The 27,295-nt window shown below is 38.7% G+C and overlaps 1 protein-coding gene across 6 annotated transcripts in view; it reads right to left on the bottom strand.

The window, feature by feature from the left end:
* ccdc18 (coiled-coil domain containing 18) overlaps positions 1-27,295 on the bottom strand; it is a 30,235-nt gene that overhangs the window by 148 nt on the left and 2,792 nt on the right. For 2 of the 6 annotated variants that reach the window (XM_077559289.1, XM_077559288.1), the window contains 22 exons: positions 26,526-26,654; positions 26,297-26,393; positions 25,411-25,532; positions 25,038-25,326; positions 24,814-24,901; positions 23,418-23,635; positions 23,150-23,260; positions 21,631-21,762; positions 20,526-20,660; positions 20,361-20,438; positions 18,548-18,664; positions 17,513-17,680; positions 14,841-14,983; positions 14,201-14,364; positions 13,396-13,609; positions 12,684-12,783; positions 12,463-12,594; positions 10,748-10,861; positions 10,539-10,676; positions 8,805-9,239; positions 8,036-8,662; positions 4,812-5,079 (listed from right to left, as the gene is read on the bottom strand). In XM_077559289.1, the coding sequence (XP_077415415.1) occupies positions 5,059-5,079; positions 8,036-8,662; positions 8,805-9,239; positions 10,539-10,676; positions 10,748-10,861; positions 12,463-12,594; positions 12,684-12,783; positions 13,396-13,609; positions 14,201-14,364; positions 14,841-14,983; positions 17,513-17,680; positions 18,548-18,664; positions 20,361-20,438; positions 20,526-20,660; positions 21,631-21,762; positions 23,150-23,260; positions 23,418-23,635; positions 24,814-24,901; positions 25,038-25,326; positions 25,411-25,532; positions 26,297-26,393; positions 26,526-26,654 (3,772 nt within the window). In that variant the 3' untranslated portion in view covers positions 4,812-5,058. Of the gene's footprint in view, positions 1-71; positions 1,619-1,648; positions 1,787-4,811; positions 5,080-8,035; positions 8,663-8,804; positions 9,240-10,538; positions 10,677-10,747; positions 10,862-12,462; positions 12,595-12,683; positions 12,784-13,395; positions 13,610-14,200; positions 14,365-14,840; positions 14,984-17,512; positions 17,681-18,547; positions 18,665-20,360; positions 20,439-20,525; positions 20,661-21,630; positions 21,763-23,149; positions 23,261-23,417; positions 23,636-24,813; positions 24,902-25,037; positions 25,327-25,410; positions 25,533-26,296; positions 26,394-26,525; positions 26,655-27,295 lie in introns of those variants that run through there. The other 4 variants (XR_013291338.1, XR_013291340.1, XR_013291339.1 and 1 more) reach the window with 4 other exon arrangements.

Genomic DNA, 27,295 nt, shown 5'->3' on the forward strand with positions numbered 1-27,295 from the left:
ACAAAACAAATAAACGTCCAGATGTTCTTCTAATAAAAACACAACGCACAGAGCCTGTGTTTAATAAACTTATTGATGGAAGATGATGGCGACTTCCTGTTCTTTTCCGGATACAAAATGTGTTCAAACAGGGAGGGTACAAAGTTCACAGAGTTCACTTTAAACACAGAGTAGTAATGTTAGCACGGTGAGTTTGCTTTTGGGCTTTAAGAAGAAGAAGCAACAATTTTTATTTTTAAAAGTAATTCACTTCAAAATTGGGAACCACTGCGAGCTGGTAAAAGTAGTTTGCCACTTGTTGCTAGGCAGATTTTGTGGACCAGGCTCATTTGTCAACCCTAGCTGGACTTCCAAAGCAGTGTGTCCCACTTAAATAATTTTAGAAAAATGTGTCCAGAAATGATTATTTATTAGAAACAAAAATGTTTTGGGGGGAAAAATATTGAGATAGAAAATTGTGAAGAAGTGCACATGTATATTGTGAGTATGCGGGGGTCGACCGTACATTCAAGCAATACCAATTTGTTTTACTGTCAAATTGCAGTTATTCATCAAAACACCCCAAGGTCAAGCATGAAAGCTGACTTATGACACAGTATTTCTTGATTTGTTGAAATTAGCCTTAGCCTGGCAAAATGCCAAACAGAAAGCAAAACCCACTGATGCCTGACAAAACATTTATTGTACAGTCAGACACTCAGACTCATCTTAAAGCAGACAAATCCCCACCGAGACCATGTGTGGGGTTTGTATACATTATTGACACAAGGATGTGTTTACATTGTACAGAACAATACCATGTAGGGAGTAACAATAAAAGGAGGCCATTTGATGTACACGGTGGGCCAAAATTCAAGTTTATGGAAAGCACAAAACCAACAGGCTTCAACTAGGAAGCAAAAAAAAATAATGGCATTACAGGTCACTTAAATGGTGGCAAAAGTTTAAAAATGATGAATCATGCTTTTTTTTTTTTGTATCACAATAAAACTGTCATTTGAACACGTATCTCCAAATTCACAGTGAGCTCATTTGTTGACATGAAAATACCTAACTGGTGCTTAGAGTGTCAGCGTGGTGAATGTTCTCATTGAACAGGAAGTGACACTGGCAGGCCGGAGACAGCTGATGCTGCACATCCTCAGCCACAATGGATTACAATCTTATCATGTCAGGCTAATCTGGAACGCAGAGGAGAAAACCGGAAGCCAACTCTCACAGTCGGAAATAAATAATAGCAGATTCATTACTTGAATTAATTGTTTTTGTTTGTACTATATTATGGCAAGTGTCAACCAGTTTGGGGAAGGGCATTTTTATTCCAGCAGGCAGGCAAAACAAACGGGCCTAGCTAGTTCATCCACTCTTAAATGTTATGATTGTAACCACTTCCGACCTTCATGCATGGTAGGGGTGTGCCCAAAAATCGATTCTCATAAGAATTGCGATTCTAATTTAGTACGATTCAGAATCGATTTTAAATGTCCCAAAATCGATTTTATTTAAATTATTTTATACTGTCTTGCCTTTGTCTGTGTGTGCCTTTATTGGGAGCGCTGTTCATGTTGTACCCGGTTTGGCCACTGAGGGGCAGTGTGGTTCTACACGGTCTAATACACTGTTAAGTTGTAGCCACATTAGAGAGTAGAAGGGAAAAGTCATGATCAAGTTATTCCAATCAAAGTTTTTTTTTCAGCGTGGAGCCGTTCTTTTGAGTGATAAAAGTGCAGGGCTAATTAGCATTGACGAGTCAGACTGGAGTAGATCATTACAATTCCTTGGACATCTAGAAATTGAAGCAAAAATCATTGTCAATCAAATCATTTTAAATAAAAAAATCATTCTTAATCGAAAATGGATTCTGAATCAAATCGCACACCCAAAAATTGGAATCGAATCATGAGACATTCAAAGATTCCCACCCCTAATGCATGGGGCTTGACTTGAATCATGTAAAGGTAACAAAGGCAGCTGTGACCTGACAACAAAACTCCCACTGAGGTCCTGATACATGAACTGAAATACAGTTTGAATATGCTACTTAATATTAAAAGAAGAAAAAAAGACATGAGTCCATGTATGCAATACAATTGGCTAGCATGTTTAGTGACTCGTCGGCAATGTGCTTTGTTTACTTGCCATTTGTTCAATGAAGCAATTGAAAGTGCATCGCGGCTGAGGAACATTACATTATGTTGTAACTATCCATTTGCTACCTTGTGATAACGATCGCAGACGTGCTGTTGAGGTACACAAAATCCTTTGAGTAAAGAGTGTGTGACTAATTACAACCCAGGTGACTGTTTGTCTGTCCACAAGCCTCGTGTTTGATTAAAGTATGTCAACCCTTGCCGAGTCGAGTTTTGTGTGTCTACCCGCTGCACTTTCATCCGCCCCTTAAATAATCATGGCAGCCGTTCAAGCTTTGCAGCTTTGACGGCTTGACTGTCTTTTCCAAACATGCCCAGCTGTGACACTCGTCCGTCTCGTTTGTCCAGACGGGAAAGAGAATAAGGTGGCACCGCTGAGGTGACCATTTGCAAAGATTTTCAAGAATGATTGTTCAAGGTAAACACACTATACACGGAAAGGTCGTATCATTAGGTACACCTGCCGCAGTCATATACCCATACCAGCACTAGATCTATAATCGGTAAAATTGTATTTCATTTGACAATTTAGATATAACGGGCAAGTGCTAGGGAGACAAAATAAATAAAAGTCATGTGCTCACAGGGTAATTTTGCAAGTATGATATAGACAATGTGAAACCTGCAAGTCTGTGTTCAAAAAAAGACAACAGGAAGTTGAACAGAGGAACTAGAGCACCGAGTGACGACTTTGCAGCAAAACCACACAACCAACCACATCCTCAGTCTTCAAGGCTCTTAACATGACGAAGGCCAAGAGACCATCTTTGAAAATGTAGATGCTTTTAAAACATCTGATTATATTAGTCACACAGACAGGACAGGAGAGGACAAGACAGGACAGGGTATTCAAAGCAAGTCGTGTCTTGCAGGTTTCAGATTATTGTGTACAATGCGGAAGAGTCACGTCTGGAAAATTTTCTTACTGTCGCCATTACCTTGTTCCACACGTTTATATGTTGCAAATTAACACAAAGATTATTTAATGAGCCATTCGCAGTTGGACTGTGTGGGCCGTTTAAAATAAATGTCGATTGATGTCATATAGTGACTGGCAGAACGATGAAATGATCTCCTACTATACAGTACGGCAGAAGGTACAATTCAATAATTTATCAAATTTTATTTTATCATGAATAATAATATTCAAATACCAAGGTAATTTCGTTAACAAAACTAATTTAAACTGTGAGCCACTCAAATCATGGCGCGCATGTTACAAGCTGCTCTCAATAGACACATTAAGTGGGCCCATCATCCAATTAAAATACAGGACTGATGTCATGTGACATCAAGACCCAATCAACACACGCTCAGTTTTGGCAGACGACAGTATAAAGCGGTAAACTAGATTGGTTTTCACGGGGAGCAAAAAGACTATACGTAATAGCAAATTAACAATGTGAATGAAGTAGATTCGTTGATGACGTCATTGCTCAAGAGAGAGAGAGAAATGGAGAAGCAAAACACTGCAGCAGTTACGAAGGAAGTTTGGCTTGGAGGGATTTTGCAAAAAGTGTCAGCACAGTTTGTGGACAGCACACTTTTAAGTCATTTCAGCAAAACATTTCCATGTGCTAAATTTGAAACAGAAAATAAAATCTGGCCAATTGGAAATAAAGTTAAGGTAGAACTGAGCTGAATGAAGAGCACTGGTGAGTAGCATTTTTATTTTTGAACTAAGGCTGCTCGATTATTGAAAATAATGATATAACTAACTTTTCCAGAAGAACATAAAGTGAAGCAAATATCTACATGAGGGAATTGTGCGCCTGACACCGCGCCAAAAGGTTTGAATCAGTTACGTAATTTCCGGTATCTCATCAGCGCGCATAAAGCCGCATACGTCATCAGCACGTGATCACGGAGGTTTCATCGGGGCTTTTGATACATTGTTTCGAGCAGTCTGTCTCACTCGGCTGACACATGCCCCGGAGTCTCAGTGTCAAACGTCCCATCTCTAGAATTTAGGCTTTGCTGCTTGTGGATGTAAAGTGCCCACTTTTGTGCCCCACTCAACTTTTCATGCCCCTGCTGTGTATCAACCTGTTATGGCTGCTGAGATCCTCTAGGAGGTGCTATATTGCTAACTAAATGCTTCTTGTGCGTTCCCCTTTCCTATCCAAGCTTCTATTTTTCATATATAACACGGTTAGTAGTCTTGATTGAATCGATTTTGCAACCCTGTTACCTCCAACCCTGTTGCTGTGATTAGAGGGTTGCACTACATAAACAGGGTTGTGATAAATAAAATAAAAAGGACCAATCATCTGTTAGCTGATTATTGATGAATGTGCAGCAGAAAATCACAAATGTGAAGGTCTATTTTTCAATCATTTTGAAGAGGCTGCACAAGTTTTCACTAAGCTAGTAGAATTGGCTTAGAATGCAATTTTAAACAGAGGCTTTAGAGAGTGAATCTCTGGGTGGCCCCTGACCTTATGACCCCCGTGGGGGATCCTGCACAGTTGCATATGTGGAGAATAGTTTTTGTTATGTAAGCCACACAGTTGGATCCCAGACCCGAACCAAGTTGAGTCACGCTTAGAATTTCATTGGGGATACTGAGTCAAAAATTCCTTTTTGGATTGGAAAAGGGACGGTTGCTATGGTAACGGGATCCCTTGGTCACCAGTTGCATGAGAACTAAGATCCGGAGAGTTACACTAGTAAAAATAATATTTATTGAAGTATTAAAAATGAAAAGTATAATCTACAGGCAAGGCATCCGACATACGCATGTTCTAAAGATCAATCGCGAGCTGCAAGTTGTTCGACTGTACAAAAAAAGACTTGTGAGGTCATTTCCAGGAACAACAACACTGTACTTTGTGACTTTAATAACTTACATTCAAAGGAACAGAAAGACATGCTGATGATGACGTCAACTTCTCTCCTCCACGGCTTTTCATGCCTCCCTGTTGTGCATCTGAGGGCAAACGTGCATGCGTCAGTTTGGTAAAATGAAAAACAAATGAAAGTTGGTTCAGCGTGGAATGTGGCGGCCTTGTCGTCTTGCAAATATTTTCACCCTCGTTTTGTGTAGCACAGGAGCAACACTGTTTCCATTTCGGCGCTTTCTAAGTCGAGCCACATTTTTAGATAGTCTTCTAGAACTTGGCTTTAAGGTCAGGGTTCTCAAGTTCCTGCACACCAGACTCACATTTATGGATTGTGCTTTGTGCGCTGGGAGTGTGCAGGGAGAGCCTTGAGATACAAGTTGAATTTGTTGCTCGCAAAGACTCATCTTTAAAGGGGAAGTCAACCCAAAGATTTTTCTTCACGAAATGTTATATGTGCCTTCACTAATATAAAAACAGCTTTACTGCCATTGACGTCAAAAATTCATTTGAACTATTTCTATTGGTTTTACCCCCCCCCCCCACTTTTGTTAACAAGAGTGTGAAAACCTAGATATAAAATTTGTGATTAATCATGAGTTAACTATTAAAGTAATGCGATTAATTACAGTTAAAAAAATTAATCGTCTGACGCCCCTAATTTTTAATCATCTTTTCTTTAGGGCGATTAATTTTTTTAAAATTGTAATTCATCACATGATTTCACTAGTTAACTCAAGATTAATCACAAATTTTATATCTGTTCTAAATGTACAATACAATTTTTTCTAGGTTTTCATACTCTTGTTAACAAAAGTGGAAAAAAAATTGAAACTAATAGAAATAGTTCAAATGAATTTTTGACGTCTATAGCCGTCAATGGCAGTGAATGAGTTAATATTGAGCTTGTGGAATATGTGTTAAGTAGCAAAATCCAGCTGTTTTTAGCCACCTCAGGGAACGGACATTTTTTTTCTTGCTGTTGACTGACATGACAGTTGCTCAGGTCTCAGCTTCAGAAACAGGTGAGCCGTGATTGGTCGTTACCTGAGCAACTGTGATGTGATTGTCAGTTACCACTGTTGACTCAGCAGTGGCAAAATGGCCGCACCCTGAGGTGGATTAAAAAAAGGTGGACTCCACAAACACAATATTAATCAGAATGCTGTGTTTAGACCATGGGGCTTCATAGAACATAATATTGTAAAGAACATTTTTGACGTTACTTCCTAATCGCTAATCCATTGGGGGAAAAAGCAAAAATGTTTGTAATGTATGAAAAAAATCACTCTAAAATATTGTACTTAAAAAAACTATAATTACATAAATAATGTAAAAAATAAAAAACAGTTTTTGCATCTTTTAATGTGCAGGCCATGGCTGCTTCCTGGTGGCAATGGGCTCTTTGCACAAATCCACTACTTCCTGAACTCAATACCAATCCTTCATTTCCTGTCCTTCATGATTGGACAAGCTGCTTAATCCAGGTGTGCCTGACCTCAGTAACCACGACGACAATGGCCAGACACACCTGGATTAATCAGGTTGTCCAATCATGAAAGACAGGAAATGAAGGAGTGGTATTGAGTTCAGTAAGTGGTATAATATATATATAATACAAACATACAGTGCAAAGAAGGAATATAGTGAACCCCATTATAATAGCATTGATGTGTTTTTTTCCCCCGCCCCAAAATTCTTCAACAAGCGGGATATACTGCCAGTAAATATATAAATATAAATATACTGCCGCCTAAAGAAGTAAAATATTCAAAAATATATTTAAAAATATCAGGGGGGGGGACTTTATATGCCAATGAGTATTGATTTGATCTACTGATGAGTTGCGCTTGAATATCCCTTGCCATACAGTTGAACTGAATCTTAAGTAGGCTTTTTTTTTTTACGTCCATATCATTAAAGCGCTGTGTTAATTTTATAACTGTGCATAATGTTACAGTGGCTTGCAAAAATATGAAATGCACATTTCGGAATAAAATGTTTTTTGAAGAACATTATATTTAATTATGGTCATAATAGTAGTACCTTGAGAGCTAAGAATTTTCTGAGGTGCTACTTGCTTTAAAAGGTTTGAGAAGCAGTATTGTCGAGAATGTGATCATGACGTTTCCAGACGAGAGGAAGCCACTGACATGGATTCATCATTGTGTTCTCTTCATTGTGTGCTACAACCTCCCATTTGTCCTTAAATCGGATTTGCAAGTTTGTTGCTGAGCTAAGTATTTTTTTGCGGTAGTACTTGGTGTAATAACCTACACTCACTATAAAGAACTACAAAATGACAAAATCATTGCGCACAGTATCGGGCACGATAGTGAATAGGGAGTCATTCAAAACACAGCCTAAACCAGGGGTCAGCAAACTTTACTGTCAAAAGAGCCATTTTAGGACAAATAAATAAACAAAAATTTGTCTGGAGCCGCAAACCATTTTAACATTGTGATGAACAAAACATTGTGTTAGTCTAATGTACTGAGGGCCCAAGAACTAATTAGAGCTGCACCATAACAGAAATATATGAGAGCAGCATCCAATACATTGAGATTTTTTTTTCTTTTTCGTTTTTGTAATTTTTCTTATACATTTTTAGACTTTTCTGCCTTTTGTCAAATCTCTGACATTTTTAGCAATTCTTGAGCATATTGTGGTAATTTTCTGCCTCTCTTCTTCCCTTTTTGGTCATTTTTTATGCCTTTTTGCCATCAATTTTCTCCCCCTTTTGGGACATTTTATGGCCAATTTTGTGGACATTCTAAAAAGAAATCACCTAGCTAACTTAAAATTTGACATTCTTTGAATATTTAATTATTCATTTTTTATTTAATCATGAATTCATTTAAAGAATATTTTATCTAAAAAAAATACAAATAACTATGTAAAAAAATAAAAATCGATACATTTCTACTAATTTCTTTAGAGATCAGGAGAGGGACTAAAGAGACACATCTGGCTCCACAGTCACAGGTAACTGACCCCTGGCCTAAACTTATGTCTGTTAAATGGTTGTTTTTGAGTTTCTGTTACCTGGAGGCTGCGTCCGCTCTGCGATGATCCCGGGGAGCTCCACAAGGACGGATCCTCCTGATTGGCTAAAGTCTGATTGACGAACCGCAACATTCCCTTCAATGAGCTCATGCGTTCGTCCGGGTTGTCCGCCCCGACCTGCTCATCCTCTCCCTCCTCCATAATAGTACGCTCCGAGCAGGAACTGCTGTCTCCCACCATGTAGGTGAGGGGGTCGAAGGAGAGCTCGCAACTCGATGGCGGCTCAGTGCTTCTGAGTCCTTCCCAGCTGCGGTCTACCGAGTTGGAGTAGGACGACTGCCGTGGCTTCTGGCTCAGCGCCTCCTTGAGCGTAGCCTTGAGGCTCGGCGGGAGATCAAGGGAAAGGTCGTTGCTACAGCTCTGGAGCAGAAGCTCAAGGCCCGCATCAGATGGGGGTGAGGTTTTGGTTTGGGTGGGAAGGGAAGTCTTGTGAGTGAATGATGGAGACATGGCGGCTGTTGGAAGACAGTGAGAGGACGAGGAGTCCTCTTGGGGGGGTATGAGCGGATGGAGGGAGCCGGTGGGATTGTACGCAGCTAGATTGTGATATTTCGCTGCTCGCTCCAGACTGGAGATCTTGGCTTGGAGACGAGTCACCTCAGACTCCTGGCAGTGAACAAAATGATCAGATTACTCAATTCAACTCAATTTAAGCAACTTAAGCTCATAGGGCGTAAAAGTAAATGGTCAGTAAAAGTTCAGACACCTGGAATTGACTTCAGTGTTGATTTGGAGCAACGTGCATTACCTTGATGAGCAGCAACTCACTGGAGGTCTCAATGGTCCTTTGAGAAGAGTCAAGCTGAGTCTGGAGCTGAGTCTGGAGCTGAGTCTGGAGCTGAGCAGAGCGGTCTCTGGCTTCTTTGGACCGGGCGCTAAGCTGCTCCAGCTGCATTTGGAGTTGATTGTTCTGAGCCTTGACGTTCTCGTACAAATTCCGGCTGCTTTCCAGCTGAATCTCGATCTGCAGGAGCTTGTTCTGGCTCTGCTCTAACTGAGTCTGGAGATGACTGGCTTGGGCCTTGGTGCGGTCCAACTCCATCTTAGTGTCTTCCAGATGGGTTTTGCTTTGGTCCAGCTCCATCTCCTTCTGCTGGAGTTTAGAGGTGAGCTTCTCCTGCGAGGATGACATGTGCGAGGACACTTTGAGGAGCTGACCCCGGGTCTGCTGCAGGGAATCCAGCTGACCAGGAAAATACAAAACACTTTTTTAGCTTGTAGTGGAATTGAGAACATGTTGGCTAAGTTCCCACATTTCAAAAAGAAACAGCTCATTGAAGACTGTCTCCGCAATTCTCTAAGTGTGATAAAGGTACCATTAGTGGTACGTGGGCGCCCTCTGGTGGTGTGCAAGAGAATTTAAAAGTAAAAAAGAAACCCAACGAACAATATTTGGACTTAAGTAAGGGTGTCAAAATTAATGCGTTCATTTTGAGATAAATTTAAAATTCTTTTAACGCCACAAAAAAAAATTTAACGCGAGATTAATGACCAGCCCTTACTTGGAAAGGCTGTACTGGGGGAATGCCAGTCACAACGCAGCAGATACGCCCACGTCAAAATTTAGCAGTAATACATTTAATCATAATGTATAGATTTGTGGGGACTGGGGTCAAAGTTGTGTTTTACAATTTTAAAAATGTGTAGAATTTCACAAGTTACTTTATGTTAAAGATAGCTCTTAACTCATTCACTGCCATTGACAGCTAGACGTCAAAAACCTAGAAAAAAATGTATTGTACATTTAGAACAGATGTAAAATTTGTGATTAATCGTGAGTTAACTATTAAAGTCATGCGATTAATTACAATTACAAAATGTAATCGTCTGACGCCCCTAATTTTTTTTAATATATTTTCTTTTTTGTTTAATTACTTAATTATTTAAACTCAAGATTAATCACAAATCTTATATCTGTTCTATATGTACAATACATTTTTTTCTAGATTTTCATACTCTTGTTAACAAAAGTGGGAAAAAATGTGAAACTAATAGAAATAGGTCAAATGAATTTTTGACGTCTATAGCCGTCAATGGCAGTGAATGAGTTAATATGAAAAAAAAATGCACGGCTTTCACCAATGTCTTACAAATGCAATCGTGCCATCTAGTGGCAGAAAAATGGCAAAACACAAATCAATATCACACTAATTTTTTACAGAACAGTACATCTTTTTAATTTTAACTTAATGGAATTCATTATTATGACATTACCATATTGATGACATATTTTTAGTGTACATTTTATTGTATATTTAGAACAGATATAAAATTTGCGATTAATCGTGAGTTAACTATTGAAGTCATGCGATTAATTACGATTAAAAATTCTAATCGCCTGACACCCCTAGATTTAAGCTTTAGGAAATGCTGAAGACTCCCCTAACTTCCACTAATAACCCAGGCTAAACTAGACAATACTTGACTCTCATAATGTATCCAAAATAATAGAAACAAGTCTCAAGATGGTAGTTTGGTGTACCTCCTTGTTGTGTTGCTCCCGCTCCATATCCAGCTCCTGCTCCAAAGAAGCGACCATGTTCTGCAGCCTGGCCTCGGACCGTTGCCAGTGCGTCTCCTTCTGAGCCAGCTCCTCCTCTGCATGGCACAGCCTCCCGTCCTGCATATGCATGCACACATCAGGAGCCGTAATGCAGGTGCAAACGTATGACGCATGTGAATGGTGTTTACCGACTCCTTCTCCTGCAGCTTGATGGCATCTAGTTGTGATGTGAGCGCTTTACAGTTACACTGGGCTTTCTCAAGTTCGTGCAGTAATGTGTCAAGTCTATGCTGATGGGATTCCTGAAACACAACAGCAGTGAGATATGGAAGATCAGGTCATAGAAATAGGAATAGGTCATAGAAAATTTGAATTGAGTCACGGAATGATATTCCTTTAGATAACAAATACTAACACGTAAACACTGTAAGAGCACATATAAACTGGTAATATACTGAAAGTACATATCGCTTGATGTGCTGAAATCTTGCACCTGCAAAATATTCACTTTCCAGGAGACCCTGAAAACATCATGTTTATTTAGTCATTAACATTATATCAATATAATATAGCAAGTTATTTTCAACACTTTAGATTGGTCAATAATTTGTAAAAAACAAACAAAAAAACGCGCTGGTCGCTCCTCTTAACTCACTGCACTAGTTATGCACAATACACTTTTATAGACATATAGGGCACATAACACACTTTGGGGGGGGTGGGGTAGGGTGGAAACACCGTCTTCGCCCTACAACTCCCCTCCAATTTTGATGCACCACACAACTGTGTGTGTGTGTGTGTGGGGGGGGGGGGGTGCCATTGGTTGGGGCAGACCGCAGTATAGAGCAGTGCTGCGGTTCCGTGTCCGTGTCCCCGCCGCCCCCCATTTATTTTTTTTTAGGGGCTGTGGACCGGTGGGGTTCCTGGCGGGTCTGCAGTGCCCCGTCCTGCTGCGTTGGGTTGGGGGCGCGGGCCGCGTTGGGGGCTTCGTCTGTCCTTCCTTCCTTTCCTCAGTCTCTTCTTTGGTCTCTTGAGGTCTCCCTGATTTGTTGAAATTTAGATATCTCTGGGGTTGGTGAAGGACTCTGGTTGGTGGCCTGGTGGGTGGTGTCTGGTCGGTGCTGGATTTCACTTTCCTTTCTTTGGTCCTTCCTCGGGTCTCCTGACGGCCTCACGACTGGCTGGAAGTGTTCGGTTTAGGTGGACGGTATGGGATTTTTTTTTTAATAGGTTTTAGGTGAACTAATGAATACACACACACTCGCACGCACATACACATGTTCACCCACATACAATTTTTTTTTTAAAAAGGAGAGCAATGATGATGACATGTCAAATCGGTAAAATTACCGAATGAACAATACTGAGCTCTCCAGAAAAAAATAAAAATAAAATAAATGCTAAGTTTCAAAAACAATGAATCAGCTTTAATAACCCTAGATAGACCCCCAATAGGTTTCCAAAAAAATCATCAAAAAGTCATCTGAAGAGCTGTATTGCCATCGGCTGTAGATTTATCAACAAAACAACTGTTCCTTCTGTTCAGTGTTCTCTCTAGGCTGTCACATGTACCGTACGTTTTCAATTTCACCTAGGACATTTTGTTATCAAATGAAGACACGGTACATTGTGACCCGATTTGGTCTGTTTATGTCTTATTCACATGACGTTGCTCATGTCCCCTGATGTACCCAAACACAAAAAATTGGGGGCTTTTGGGTGACATTTGTGCACTATAAACCTTCGTGGTGAACTTAATTTGATCTCTAACGTTCTAGTATTTTTGGCACAACTTGCTGCTCTCTAACACGGAGTTGAATGGCACAATTCACCACCTTTTGATATGCAAAATGAAGAATTGACCCTTGACGCATTCCTTGCAACTCTTTGTGCCGTTCCTGACCTTTGTTTCCTCGAGGTCCCTCTGTGCGCGTCTCAGCTCTTCCTCTTTGGCCTGCAGACTTTGCTCCAGCGCCTTCACCTTGATCTCCATCTCCTGCTTGTGCTCCCGAATGGCCACATCCAGTTGGCCCAGCTGAGGAACAGACGGCGAAACGCAAGCATGTGAAAGCGATGTCTGCGAAATTCACCTGGCGCAATACACACACGAGGCTTATTTTGTACCAGTGTTGCTCTCTGCTGGAGCTCCCCCTGTCTTTCCTTCAGTGCACAGTCCATGTCTAAAACCTCATGAGTTCTCTCTTCCAACTCCCTCTGGGTCTCGCTGTGAACACGCACGCACACATGTTGATTGTGAACAAGTTTATAATGAAAGATTTTTATATTTGTCATATTTGTTATGCATGTTGTACGCTGCAAATAAGATGGTTGTTTTTATGACATTATTTTTATTTTTTTTTAAGGGGATTTGCTTATGCTCGGAATGTAACGTAGTGTGTGAAGACCAATGAACTGAAGTCTTGCGATCGTACAGTGACATCTTTATATTGTTAGTGTATGTACCCTGGAGTGCTTAGTGTACAATACAGTAGCTGTGGGCAGTAGGTTACAAAACAGCTTTATAGATCAGTGGTACAGTATGTACGATCGTGAAAGAGCAAATGATTACGTCACAAAAGGGAAGTGAGATCCATCAAATTGACACATTTGTCACACAGAGACATATTTCCCCTCAAATGTCAACCATTATATTAAACACAACAATGCATGACATCATTACATCACAGTTGTCATATAAACTCAATATAAAAGTAGAAAATTCTCATGATATGGACTAAGAAAAGAACAATTGTTTCAAACACGGATGACTGAAAGAGAGATCCCAGCATGACTCCATCACGTTGGTCGAAGAGTTCACGAGTGGGCGTGGCCTCACCTAAAACGTATGCTCAGTTTTTCAACCTCCACTTGCCGCTCGTCAGCGATGGTTTGGGTCCTCTGCAGGACGTCTTTAAGCAACTGGAGCTGCGTCAGAGTCTCGGTCAGCTCCTGCTGGACCGTCTGCAGCTGGTCCTCGAGGAGCTGGAACTTCTGGACGCAGTTGTACTTGTCTGCCTCGCAGCGATGGAGCTTCTCCTCCAGGTCTACGACTACAGACGGACGGGAGCAGGAACTCGTGAGCAGAAGATAGACTTTTCGATTGAAAAACACATGCCTGCTATATCTAGTAAATCTGTGGATGATATTTTGTTGTTTACAGTACAGAAGTATTTTGACTAACAAGTTGTTGTTTTTTTATGTGACCAAGCTCAATTTAATCCTATCAAATCCATTTTCCCGATTCAAATTAGTTCAAATTAAGCCACTGTAGTCCCTGAAAACTGTCTGTAATAAAGAAAACTAATAGCACTGAATTGTAAAATATAAAAACTTAATTGACAAAACCAATAAATAAATTGGTTTCACCAAGTGTAATTAAGCAAAAAATATCACACACACACACGCACACACTGTAGTATTGTTAGAGAGTGTTAGAGTCTTTGTTTTGTATTGTGTCTCTCCTTGCCCACATGTAATGGCATTACAGTACCTTAATGGCGTGTGGTGGAAAAAGCGTGCGGGAAAGTTAAAATATATCAAATTTTAAAAAACGGTTCTTGTCTACAGTGTCATTATATTGCAGATTTTACATCTGGAGCAAATCCGTGATGATGAATGTGGGTTGAGTGTATTTGTCTTACCCAAGTCATTCTTGTTTTCAAGCAGGCTCCTCGTTTGCTGCAGGTTCTTGTCCATGAGGCCGATCTGACTTGTCTTGACGGTGACGTCCTTCCGCAGACTCTGCAGCTCCAACTCTTTAGACATAAGCTCCACTTCGTACTTTTTCGCATCTTTTGTCACTTGGCTTGAAGAATATGGAAAAATAGCAAGGTTCTAATCATGAGTATTTTTGTTCCACGCAAAATTTGATATAAAAATCACAAACATTAACAAGGCATTGGATGAAATGCAACACATTAAGTCTTACTCGTCTCACCTTATCATGAGCACAGCACCCATTTTTGTTTCAAAGAAAACCCTCTGCTTTTGTTAGGAAAACAACAAAAATTCTTCATGTGACACATAAAAAAAAAGTGATTTTTCTCTGAGCTTTTTAAAAAGTCACAATCCAGCAGAAAGAAATGTCTTTAAACCAAAGCGGCTCCTCACTTATATACTCGCATGTATTTTCTGGATGCGAGAGGCAGATCAAGAGGGGCTGTTGTCACGCCTACTGCTGGATGTGGCGTGATCATAAGACACAAGGCCCACATATGCAAAACAAGCTGCTGATGAAATTATTTGCTATATTTACTCGTGTGACGGCACTGCTGTTCTTACTTGAGCATCTCAGACAGTTGAGTGGTCTTTTCCTTCACGTTATTTAAGTCCTTGTCCTTCCCCACATTGTCTTCCCGTCTGGTCTTCACCTCATCATGGAGAGCCACTCGAGCTCGCTCCAGCTGATATTCCAGCGTGGACACCTACATACAAAATTGTACAGTATGCCATTTTATGTTGCTCCCACTATGGTGGCACTATTTAGAATTCCGCCAGACGTAGGGGGAAACACGCAGCTCTAAAGTCACACAAAACGTGGAACTGCTGTCATGTAAAACCTCGACTTCCTACAATATTTATCAACAATAATTTAACAAAGTAGGAAATCGATTACACTTTTTTTTCTATAAATCTCTGTAAGTCTTACCATTTTCAAACGATTACTTCTACAAGATACCTAGGAAATCACAATGTCCCATCAAGCATTGAAAAGACTTTTAGCACTAATGGATACATTTACCAAAGTGATGAAGGCAAAGTCAGTCCAACGGATGTACAGTGCATTCAAATTTTCCCACATTCCATGATATTACAGCAGAGGTCACGCCCACCGGGTAACCTAGGCCTGTTCTAAAAATAGCTCACCAGTGATGGGACATTGTGATTTTCTAGGAATGCTGTAAAGGTGATCATTTGCAAATGTAAACACTGGCAGAGATTTATGGTAATAAAGTGTTGCATATCTCAGTTTCCTAATTATTGTGAGAAATCGTTAACATGATCAGTGCCTTCACAATTCACATAAATGAAAATCAATAATTATTAATCACCTCAGGGCAAGCTTACCCTGACGAAGGTCTACAAAGGTAGAAACTTTTAGAATCTTAAACTGGCCACGTTGAGTGTCTCTAGTGTTTTACAGATTGAATTATTCTTAAAATTTGACACACAAGACCCCATTATTAACCTCACAAGCCAGATTGATCATTGTGATTCACTCGAGGGAGATTTTCACATGATCAATCTGGGACTTCACTCGGCAGATCTGTTCGGGAAAGGAGGGAATTGCTGTACAATACTTCGAGCTAGGGATGCACGATAATGCTATTTTCAACCGATAAACCAATCATTTAGAAAGTGCCGATGTCGATAACTGATAAGTAAGCTAATAATTGTTGACTTGAATACAAATATACTTTTGAGTACTACTATAAGTCTAACATGTACAAATACATTGAAACATTGGGTAAAGCACCATGAAGCTGAATTTTATTGATATCTGCTTCAAAGAAAACCAGTAACTCATTTTGAGTTTGCCGAAACAAAACAGTCATGTTTAAAAAAAAATATGCTACAAAACTGCGTGGGTAACATTTTGGGGAGACACAGTAAATAAAGTCCACACTGGCGACTGCCATGTCGCCAAGATGCATCATTATTATGATGTCACAAATATGCGACATTACCATAGGAGAGGGGAGGGGTTGAGGAGTTGGGCACAACTTCAGCCACAACCACAACAGATGGACCGACGTGGCAAATCTATTATTATCGGCGGACTTCTCTATTATCTGTGTTATTTGTCTGATGTCAAATTGGTCGATATTTGCCGGTAATTATCGGCCACCGATATTATCGTGCTTAACCAGATCAAAATGCACGAAGCGCCTCTCACTGTTCAAATTCAACAAGGAAATGATAAGTAATTCTGCGAGAAGAGAATTAATTGCAGCGTCCATTCGTCTGTTATTTGAAACATTAATACGGAAAGCGAAACATTAATACTTTCCAGATTCATTGAACGTGCTTAACAGTAGCATAACTTTTCTATGTGCGAACACTACGTCCTGAAATAAATACGTTCTGATAATTTCCTGTCCAATAATGTCTGCACAGCCCAAATGTATATATATACATTTAAAATATCAAGTTTAGAACATGTTGTCTAAATCGAATTCTAACACCAACCCCAATATTGTGCCAATGGTCTTGCTAGCCCTTAGCTACTCATCCTGATAAGAACTCTTGGTTCAACTAAGTAAAGCTCAGCGCACTGAATGGACAACATTGTCTTGAGAGTGGGGACACAAAGTTACGAGCTAAAAACACTTCTGTGCTATTTATGTGATCACAAGATTAATCTGCTTATCTCCTGCAAGCATTGCTTAGTTATTTCTTGCAGATTCAAGCCTTTAGAGCTCTAGTTCACGGACACACCACATTAGCGGTCTATTTGCTAGTCAGACCACAATCACCGTGGGTTATACATTTATGACAGATTATGTAATTCAAGTATTTGGCAAAAATCCGTGCTCATGAGGCGCTTCGGTTTTACTTTACGTAAGTATACGCCGTCTTTTCAAAACAAAATCTGAGAGAATGATCATGGGTTTATAAAGTTGTCAGTGAAAAGTAGAAATAGTGTGACATGCCCAAAACTCCATTAGACACAACCGTGAAAATATCGATCCAACCGTCCACTTTCTATGCCACCTTTCCTCACTAGGTTTGCAGGAGTCAAGCTGCCAGCGACCGTGGCTCTCCTTTCCCACATGCGAGGGCATTAAAATAGTGAGTATACAGTTAAATCCCATAAGAAATGATCCCATAATACATCTGGGAAATAGCGAGCGTGCAGAACACTGTACTGTACTAGCAAATTTGGACAGCTAGCTAAATTCTAACAATGAGCATTGAACAGTTGACAACTAATCCAGCATTTTTGCACTCACCTGTTGCTGCAGCTGACTCTGGCTCTCCTCCAGTTCAGCGATGCGGGCCGTGCTCTCAGTCAGCATTGTCTGCTGCTCCTGCAGAGAAAGTTGAAGCTGCAGGTTTTGCTCACTGCCGCTCTGAGCCATCTGAGTGACACCGTGAAGCTTTTCCTGCTGTGAAAACACCTGAAGGGGGGGGGGGGGGCAGGATGACGATGAGCGATTAAGGAGAGCAGACAATCAGATTCTCTACCTCTGCCATTCTACATGAATACCAACAGCCCATTACTGTTTTCCAACCATTATTGAGCCAAGACACACATTACATCAGAAAAACATTTACATAAGTATAATAAATCTGATGTTGATTGTAATACAGATTAAACTGCTTGTGTTTATAAAAAAAAAAAAATACATGAAACGAGGGCCATGGGAAAAAAGTCTCATATTAAATCTAAAGCCGTCAAACGATTAAATTTCAGATTAATCACATTTTAAAATTTTGATTAATCACAGTTAATCGCTTCATAAAAGAGGCTTTTTTAATCAACATTTTTCCCCCCGCCAAATTTGAAGAGCACCGTTTATGTGTTAATTTTTTTGACATTTAATGTTATGAGGACGTCTTCAACATTTTTGGATCCCTTGCACACGCTCATCCGCCTCTTTTTCTAATCAGTTAATAACTTGCATAATTTAAAATGGAAAAAAAATGACCCCAATATTTTGACAAGAACAAATATTCTAAATGTAATATGCAAACATTTATTAAATGCTTTACTATAATGCATGTAATTATGTTTATTGCTCAAACACAACCTGTGCTACCTCAAACGTAGCCATCCGCTGTCACGCTTAAGGATAATCTATGGTCAAAATTAATAGTGCGATTAATCAGCGTTAATTCATAATTAATGCGATATTTTTTTGGGATTAATTAATCTGTTAACGCTTTAACTTTGACAGCACTAATTAAATCATAATCACAACATTGAGTGGAAAAATGCAATTAAAATTTTTGAAAATGATTCAGCCCTAGCTCTGTCTTTGTACCTGGTCTTTGGATCTCTGCAGCTCGCACTCATAGCTCTTTTTCATGTCCTCCATCTGCTGATGATGCCACGTCAGCTCCTCTCGGCAGGTTGACAGAGACGACTGAAACTCACACACCTGTCACATGCACATAGAAAAAAAAAAGTCAACACTTAAAATTAACATTTTTTAAAAGGAGACTTATGTTGGAAAACTGGATTTTCTATTGTCTGCATAAAAATAGTTGGGTTCCTCAAGTCCTTGCAACCCACCCAGTCAATCTATTGGTATCCCTCTGAAATGTGTCTGTTTGAGTAAGCCCTTCTGAATTTTGCTGAATTGTGACATAAATTAGCCAGTGGTGGTGGCTTCACACAAGCTCCATTCATGAACATCTCATGCTCTGGAAAAAGTCTTAAGAGTCTCCGGAAGTCACCAGTAACGTCACATAGGTCTTTGGATTTGTTGTTTATCGCTTCTTTTTTTTTTAATAGTCACTTGAAGGGTCAGCGAGACAAAGTGATTGTTAATATAAATTAGTGAATATTAAAAATTTAAAAATAAGATAAAAATATATATATAAAATAATAATAATAATAATATAAAAAATATTTTTTTATTTTTATTTATTGTTAAAAAGTGTAAATTATTAAATTACTTGCTACATGCTGTAGCGGTTGTTAACTCATTCACTGCCATTGACGGCTATAGAAGTCAAAAATTCATTTTAATAATTTCTATTAGTTTAACATTTAACAACCTAGATTTTTTATTGTATATTTAGAATCAGGTATAAAATTGGTGAATAATCATGAGTTAACTAGTGAAGTCATGCGATTAATTATGATTAAAAATCCTGATGCCCCTAATGTTTAATAATCTTCTCTTTTTTCTAAAAGAAAAAAAGAAAAGTTTATTTAAAAAAATAAAAATAAAATATCTTTTTTTAATTAATAAAAAAGAAGAAAAGATTATTAAAAAATTAGGGCTGTCAGATGATTAAAATTTTTCATAATTAATCGCATGACTTCAATAGTTAACTCACGATTAATCACAAATTTTATATCTGTTCTTAATGTACAATCATTTTTTTTAGGTTTTCATATTCTTGTTAAATGAATTGTTGACGTCTATAGCCGTCAATGGCAGTGAATGAGTTAATAACTATAATAGTATTTGCAACTAGCGTGACAAATGTATATTAAGGGTGCTGACATTTTTTATCATCTGTGTAATTTGATGACGAATGTCACAAAACGTTTCATTAAAAGAACTGCTTTAAATTGTGATAAAAGTGCATACGTCTCCTATTATAAACATTGTGGGAAATATATTGTTTGTAAATATAAAGAAAATGTTTAACTATCAGTTGTGTTGTCTAGACCAGAGGTCCCCAACCCTGGTCCTCAGGGACCGGTATCCAGCCTGTTTTCCATGCCTCCCACAGCCAACACAGGTGATTCATATCATCAGCTAATCAGCAATCTCTGGAGAAGGCTGATAACGATCTCCACCTGTGTTGGCTGTGGGATACATGGAAAACAGGCTGGATACCGGTCCCTGAGGACCAGGGTTGGGGACCTCTGGTCTAGACCTTGAAACTATTGTAAGCACTTTAAGTATGTCGACATATGGAATGGACATTACACCAGGATAAGAAAATGAAAGAAATTATTCTCCACTCTATAAGATTGTTTTTTGGTTTTGTCCATTCATCCTTAAAACTGCATGTATGTGTATGTATGCATGTGTGCGAGTGTGTCTGCAATGTCTGCTCGAGTTCATCTCCAAGGTCAGAGATTAGTCATGTGTTGTAGAATGTTGTTCCCCTGACCTTGGTGGCAGACTCGGCTGCCTGCTCTTTTAAACTCCGGAGTAACTCCTCATTGTGTCTCGCTTCAATCTGCTTCTCCTGGAAGCAACGCAAAATACATCCGCTCATTCACTACTTATATTATAAAATAGTGTTAACTACCATTTGCTTAGTAAGAGGCCTTACCTGAGTGAGTTGTTGTACGGAGGTGTGCAGTTGTGAAGCCGCAGCCTGCGCCTCATCTTTTTCTCTCTGGAGGAAACCCAGCTCCTGCTCTATCTCTAACACCCGAGAATGAGCTTCGTCCACAGAGAGCTGCAGCTGCAAGCGTGAGAACACAGCCACTTTATTTGTAGTGTTGTTTAAATTAGTCGATTAAAATATGGGATGTTCAATACCACTTTTTATCAGACTAAAACAGTAGTAGCATTCATTCTGTCAGTACTCACCAGTCACTAGGGGTGGGAATCTTTGAATGTCTCACCATTCGATTCGATTCCGATTTTTGGGGTCTGCGATTTGATTCAGAATCGATTTTCGATTAAGAGCAATTTTTGATTCAAAATGATTTGACTGACAATGATTTTTGCTTCAATCTATAGATGTGCAAGGAATTGTAATGATCTACTCCAATCTGGCTCGCTAATGCTAATTAGCGCACTACTCGCGACACTTTTATCACTCCAAAGAAGGGCTCCACGCTGAAAACCCTCCCACACTTTTATTGGAAAAACTTGATCGTGACTTTTTCCTTCTACTCTCTAATGTGGCTACAATTTAACAGTGTATTAGACCGCATGGCAAAACAGTATAAAATTATTTAAATAAAATAGATTTTGGGGCATTTCAAATCGATTCTGAATCATACTAAATGAGAATCACGATTCTTATGACAATCTATTTTTTGGCACACCCCTACCAGTAACCAATATAGAGTACCAATTCCTAGTACTTTTGATATGCAAACTTTCATTTCACACATTGATGAAAAATTGTCAACAAAGACCTTTCTTTCTGATGCAGATGCTGGTTGGCTAATGTGTCAAAGCTGCCGCAGTATAGCGTCAACAACTGCCGAGGAGGACTTATTCGATGTCTTTTTCCCCCCTTATTTACGGGGACTGACACTCATGTGGAAAACACAAAAATTAACAACCCAGGAACGATTAATTCTATGATGATTAAAATCTGTAATATGAGGGTACAGTGAATCAGGTATACAATGTCTGAAGTTGTGGGAATATAAAATTAAAAAAAAGGGAAAAAAAGCAAAGATGTAAATTGAAGTCACCATGTCTATTTTGTGCTTCTGCTCGGTGCATCGCTGACTTTGTGATAGTTTAGTCTTCTCCAAAGCTTGATGGTACTCTCTTTGTTTTTTGTTCATCAGTGTTTGGTAGTGCTGAAGAGTGCTGGTCTTCTCCTGCATTAATTACAAGAAAACAGAACAAAGAACATATGGATGTAGGCAGCAAAAATGTATCTTCATAACCCTAATTCTTTGTTGGTGATATTCTCAAGCTTGTCAAAGTGAATTTTGATGAATTATAAAATCGTAGCAAAATGAAACACATTTTAATTCATTATACCTAGAGGAAACTACTTTTTAGAAGGCCAGTTCTTATCTAATTCCTATTTTGTAAGTTATTTTTGATTGTTGTGTAATTGAAGGCATTTATTAGCTGCAAGCATTTAAGATATAACAAAATAAAATATTTCAATCTGTGTAGTGAATCAATGTTATATACAAGTTTCACTTTTTAAATTGAATTACTGAAATAAATTATTCAGTAAGTTCTTCATAACTTTATCATTTTTTTCATCTGTAAATATTTTCTTCTTCCTGGTTGGCGGGGGGAAGGGATATGTAGACAGACAATACCACATTACTCACAGGCACACATTTTTAAAAGTGAAGTCAACCCAACAATTTTCTTCAAAATAAAATTACAGTGTTTCCCACACCATGTTAATACTTGGGCGGGCCACCCAAGCAAATTGGCCACCACCCAAGTAGATTTCAAGAAACTGTAATAAAAAAATATATATTTTTAACTCATTCACTGCCATTGACGGCTATAAACGTCAAAAATTGATTTGAACTATTTATATTAGTTTAACATTTTTTTCCACTTTTGTTAACCAGAGTATGAAAACCTAGAATTTTTTTTATTGCACATTTAAAACAGATATGAAATTTGTGATTAATCGCGAGTTACGATTAAAAACTTTAATTGCCTGATGCTCTGAATTTATTTATCTTTTCTTCTCCTTTTTTTTATTCATTCACTGACATTGACGGCTATAAACGTCAAAAAATAATTTTAACTATTTCTTTAAGTTAAAAATGTTTTTCCCACTTTTGTTAACAAGAGTATGAAAACCTAGAATTTTTTTATTGTACATTTAGAACCGATATAAAATTTGTGATTAATCCTGAGTTAACTAAGTGAAGTCATGCAATTAATTACTATTAAAAAATTGTATCGCCTCTTGCCCCAAATTTTTAATAATCTTTTTTTTATATGAATTTATGGCAGTGAATGAGTTAAAAAATAATAATTGTCGTGACCAGATATACCGCATATAACATTAGTTCGCCGTCACTCACTTGTGGATCATGAGGTTAGAGGAGACCCAAGTAGCAGGATTGAGAAGAGGAATTGAATCATTTATTTCAAAGGGAAAGATGATTTGGAAGTCAAGTGTTTTGATGTACAAGCATGATCAAGGGAATAAAAAGTAGTTAAACTTGTATCTTAAAGGACCGCTGTACTGTGAAGGCATTGGAAGACGGGTTTGTTTTGTACCTGCAGCAGGTTATCTAGCTCGGTATTCTTCAATGCAGCCTGACTGAAAGCGGACGTTTTCTCCTGTAACTGTTTTTCCAGCGCAGCAACTCGAGCGCTCTTCCTCTTTAGCTGAGTTGAAACAAAGAGCAATCAACAAACGACAAATCTTTGACAGGCTCTTAAGTCAAACTGTGAAACCACTTGGACGGTTACAAAGTGTGTGAAGTGTTAAATTTGCTACTCGACCAACGTAAGTAGAAATAAAAAGAGAGGAAAGTGGAGATACTTCTTTCTCTGCAGTCGTGGCTTGGTTGGTTTTGTCCATCAGCTCCGTCTGGAGGTTCTGGTAGTGAGTAGATCTTTGGGCCAAGGAGGTCTGCAGAGACGAAATCTCCTCCTGGGCTCGGCTTACGCGGTCCTGAAGTCTCTCGACCAGGCTGCATTGCTTAGTCCGCTCGGCCTCCTTCATCCGAAGAACTTGTAATAGATGCTGGTAACCTTCGCCTGAAATGAAATGAATGGAAGAAAGGAAGGACAGACATTTATTATGTGAATGCCACATTGACGGTTTATTTCTTAATACCGGTATGTTTTTTTTTTAACTATATAGTGCATGTGCTTTTCTAATGGACCATGAGTCTGCTTAATAAAAGCTGCTTGACTGATTAGGGTAGGTACTTTTGAATAAAGGTGTATTATGTATGTAACAAACTCAGTCTACAAAGCTTGGCTTTATGTTTCTGCCTGTATTTTCTGTCTTGATTTCTTCAAATAGGGTAGGGTATATTACGCCCACACTTAATAATAATAATAATAAGTTGTGTACATAAAATATATTTTAAATTAATTATTGAGAAATTACTGTATAAAGACTAGGAACTATTTTTTGTTGTTCTTTGTTGAGAACATCTATAAACTGTATAAATGTTTCTATTTATTTTATATGTGACAATAAGGAATTATTTCAATGAATTAATCTATTTATTTTTATCTTTACATTTAATTAGTAATCATTATAAATATTTAACTAATCATTAATAAAAAGATTAAAAAGTATAAAATATATATTATTATGTAATGTATGTTTAATGTACAATATACAGTAAAATCTAATAAAAATTCAATTGAGATGCAGTTAAAATGCAAAATTAAATTTTACATTAAATAAAAAAAATCTTAAAATACATTTAAATTAAATTAAAAAGTAAATTTTACACTGAATTTAAAAAATGGCTAAAGTGAATTAAAAATATTTAAATGAATTCAACAATTTTTAATGAAATAAATGTTGTTTTTTTTAACAAAATAAAAAAATAAATTTTTACTCAGCAATTTTAGGGGTAAAAGAAAGTAACTGCTTAGAGGACCGGATTAAAGAATAGAATACGCCGTATGCGTCCCCCCAGACATACATGGCCCACCCCTGCTCAAAATTGCGCTTATGGGAGTAAAAATTGGTTGCCTGGTAACCAGTCCAGGGTGTACCCCACCTCTCGCCAAAAGTGTAGCTCACCTGCAATTCCATTGAGGATAAGCAGTATAGAATATGGATGGGTGGAAGTGCAGAATAAAGATGCATGACGACGTATTACTCGTTAGAACATTGTTTTTAACAGTCTTTTCATGAACCTTATATAAAAATGCAGACGAAAGAAGGAGAATGTTTCACAGGCACACTGTACCAGGTTTCAGCTTCAGCATTTGAGCAGTTGTTGAATAGTCCACTGGGGGCAGGGTGCAGGGCCTGACACACAATGGTCCTACAGCATCCTAATATACAGTAAACACATTATGCTATCTGCATCGTCTGAGGCAAACAAATTAGCATTGCTTTGTGCACCATAATCAACAAATTAGTTATGAAATAAGGAAACTCGTGTGAGGCGTAAATGAAGTATCTCCCCACCTCTCGGAGATGCAGCAGAGATAATATGGCCTCCAGGCTGGAGGCTTCTGCTTGGCTCTGCTGAGCTGCTCTGTGGCTCTGGGCCAGACACACCTCCTGTTTTTTGGTGAGAGTGCGCAGGTCTTCCAGTTCCTTGCGCAGAGAAACCAGCTCCCTGCATTCGGCACTGCGCTCCGTCAGCTGACTCCGGAGGTCTGAGCTCCGCCGCCTGGCATCCTCCAACTGGGCCTGGAGGTCTGAAAACTCAGCGGCAGAAGTCTTTGCCTGCCTCACGTCCTCCTTTAGCTGGCTGTGAGGCCCATGAAGAAGTCATGTTATGATGACTTGGCAAAATTCATGCCAGGAACAAAGCTAGCGGCGTTCTAATGCAAACCTAATTGTATGACTCTGATCCGCTTTTTCCCTCTCCAACGCCGAACACTTTAGTTCCAAGTCGTCTTTTTCTCGATCACGTTCAACCAGGCTCTCTTTTAATTTGATTTCATTCTCCATCACCTAGAATGAAGACACAATGATTCTTTTGATTGCTTTAGGGCCATGGATGGCCAAATTGTTTCTACTATGGGGAGAAAAATGCAAGGTCAAGAGTCTGTCACCTTGAGTTTATGAAACATGCTAAAACCATTTCACTCAAGTGCAAGCAAAAATAATTCCAAGCAGTGGAAACATTTAAATTAAAAAACTAAAAAGTTAGAAGGTATTAGTGTGATATCTACTTTTTCTTAATTTGAAAAAACTCAAACTGACAATTTTAGTACAGCGTGATATCTTAAAAAAAAAAATAGATTCTTGTAACATTTCAACTTTATCTATTTTTATTTTAAACATTAAAAAATGTCTGTTATCTATCTTTCAACATTTGAACTTTAAGGATAGGAGGCGGGCCAATACAAAACTGTAGAGCAAGCCGCAAATGGCCCTAGGGCCAGATTTTGGACAATCCTGCTTTAAACTGTTATTATTCTTATTTTTTTTTACATGCAGAATAGAGAAACTGCCAATTTCAAACACTTTCAAATTTGCCTCAAAAGTCACAAGAAAATTTATGTCTAACTATCACTAGAAAATCTCATGACACTAAGGATTAACGCATGAATTGTGTTGCAATCATAGAATGTTAAAATGATACTTCAGAAAAGACTTGCTGTACAGTGACTAGAGGTTTTAAAAAGGCAGCAGTTTCACCCCGGAACACATTATTACCATGGACAACCTCAGCGGTTCCACTGTGTCTGACAAAAATAAAAAGAAAAAATTACCTTTTGAAATTTAATGCCAACGGTGGCCTTGTACTCTTTGAAAGCTTCTTTGAGTTTCTCTGCATTTTCGAGTGCTTGGTTTCTTTGTTGCTCCGCTCTGTTAAAAATTGGACAAAACATGTAACATGCAATACAATCTTCATTGTGTTTTTTTACACAGCACACAAATGCATTCAACGAAATCAAATAACAAAACTGAAATATCAGCATTGTTGATAAAGGCCGTTACCTTTTGGCCAGAGCAGCCTTGCTGGCCAGCTCTTCTCTGAGACTGTTGAGTTTCTCCGTCAGAGTTGTTATCATGATGTCACTGTGTGCCGCTTCCTCTTGGCAACGCTCTGCCCTCAGCTCTGCCGCCCTAAACACACAATAATAAATATCACTCAAAGTTTGAAACACTTTATGAAACATGACGTTAAAAAAGAAAGCAATTTAAAAAATACTCATGAGCCCTCAAATATGTTATCGATTGCCTTTCCTTTTCATCATCTACTCCTAACGAATATGTAATTACCTTTACAATGACTAATAATGTATGGCATAGGTAAAGCTGGTATTTACTGTAGAGTTTGACGCTGCTCAGGCTGCTGTGGTACCCCCCCACTCTTTCTGAAATATTATTACAACAGATTTTACAGATCACATAATTTGCACACATCCGAAAGAACGGCTGATGGGTTGAAGCCATGGCTTATTGAAGCTCGCCCCCTGAATTAATTTAGATGCTTCAATCATCAAAGTATAATTTATTACTGTATTCAGTGTGGTACAGTGACAGTCCCGTGGAAAATCTGGTACTTCAAGACTCACTTGAAAACTAACTCTTTCCCGCCAAAAAGATGGCAGCATTGTATACTGTGTCTTTTTTTCTTAATGGGCAGTGCAACGTTTTGTGCAGCGCTGCCTGCAGGGTCAATGTGCTTGTGAAATCAAAAAACAGCCACTAACTATGGCCAACAGGTGGGAGCATTGTATCTCTTTTCAATGTTCTGCCTGCAT

This window comes from Vanacampus margaritifer, chromosome 2, assembly GCF_051991255.1.
Source record: "Vanacampus margaritifer isolate UIUO_Vmar chromosome 2, RoL_Vmar_1.0, whole genome shotgun sequence".
NCBI lineage: Eukaryota > Metazoa > Chordata > Actinopteri > Syngnathiformes > Syngnathidae > Vanacampus > Vanacampus margaritifer.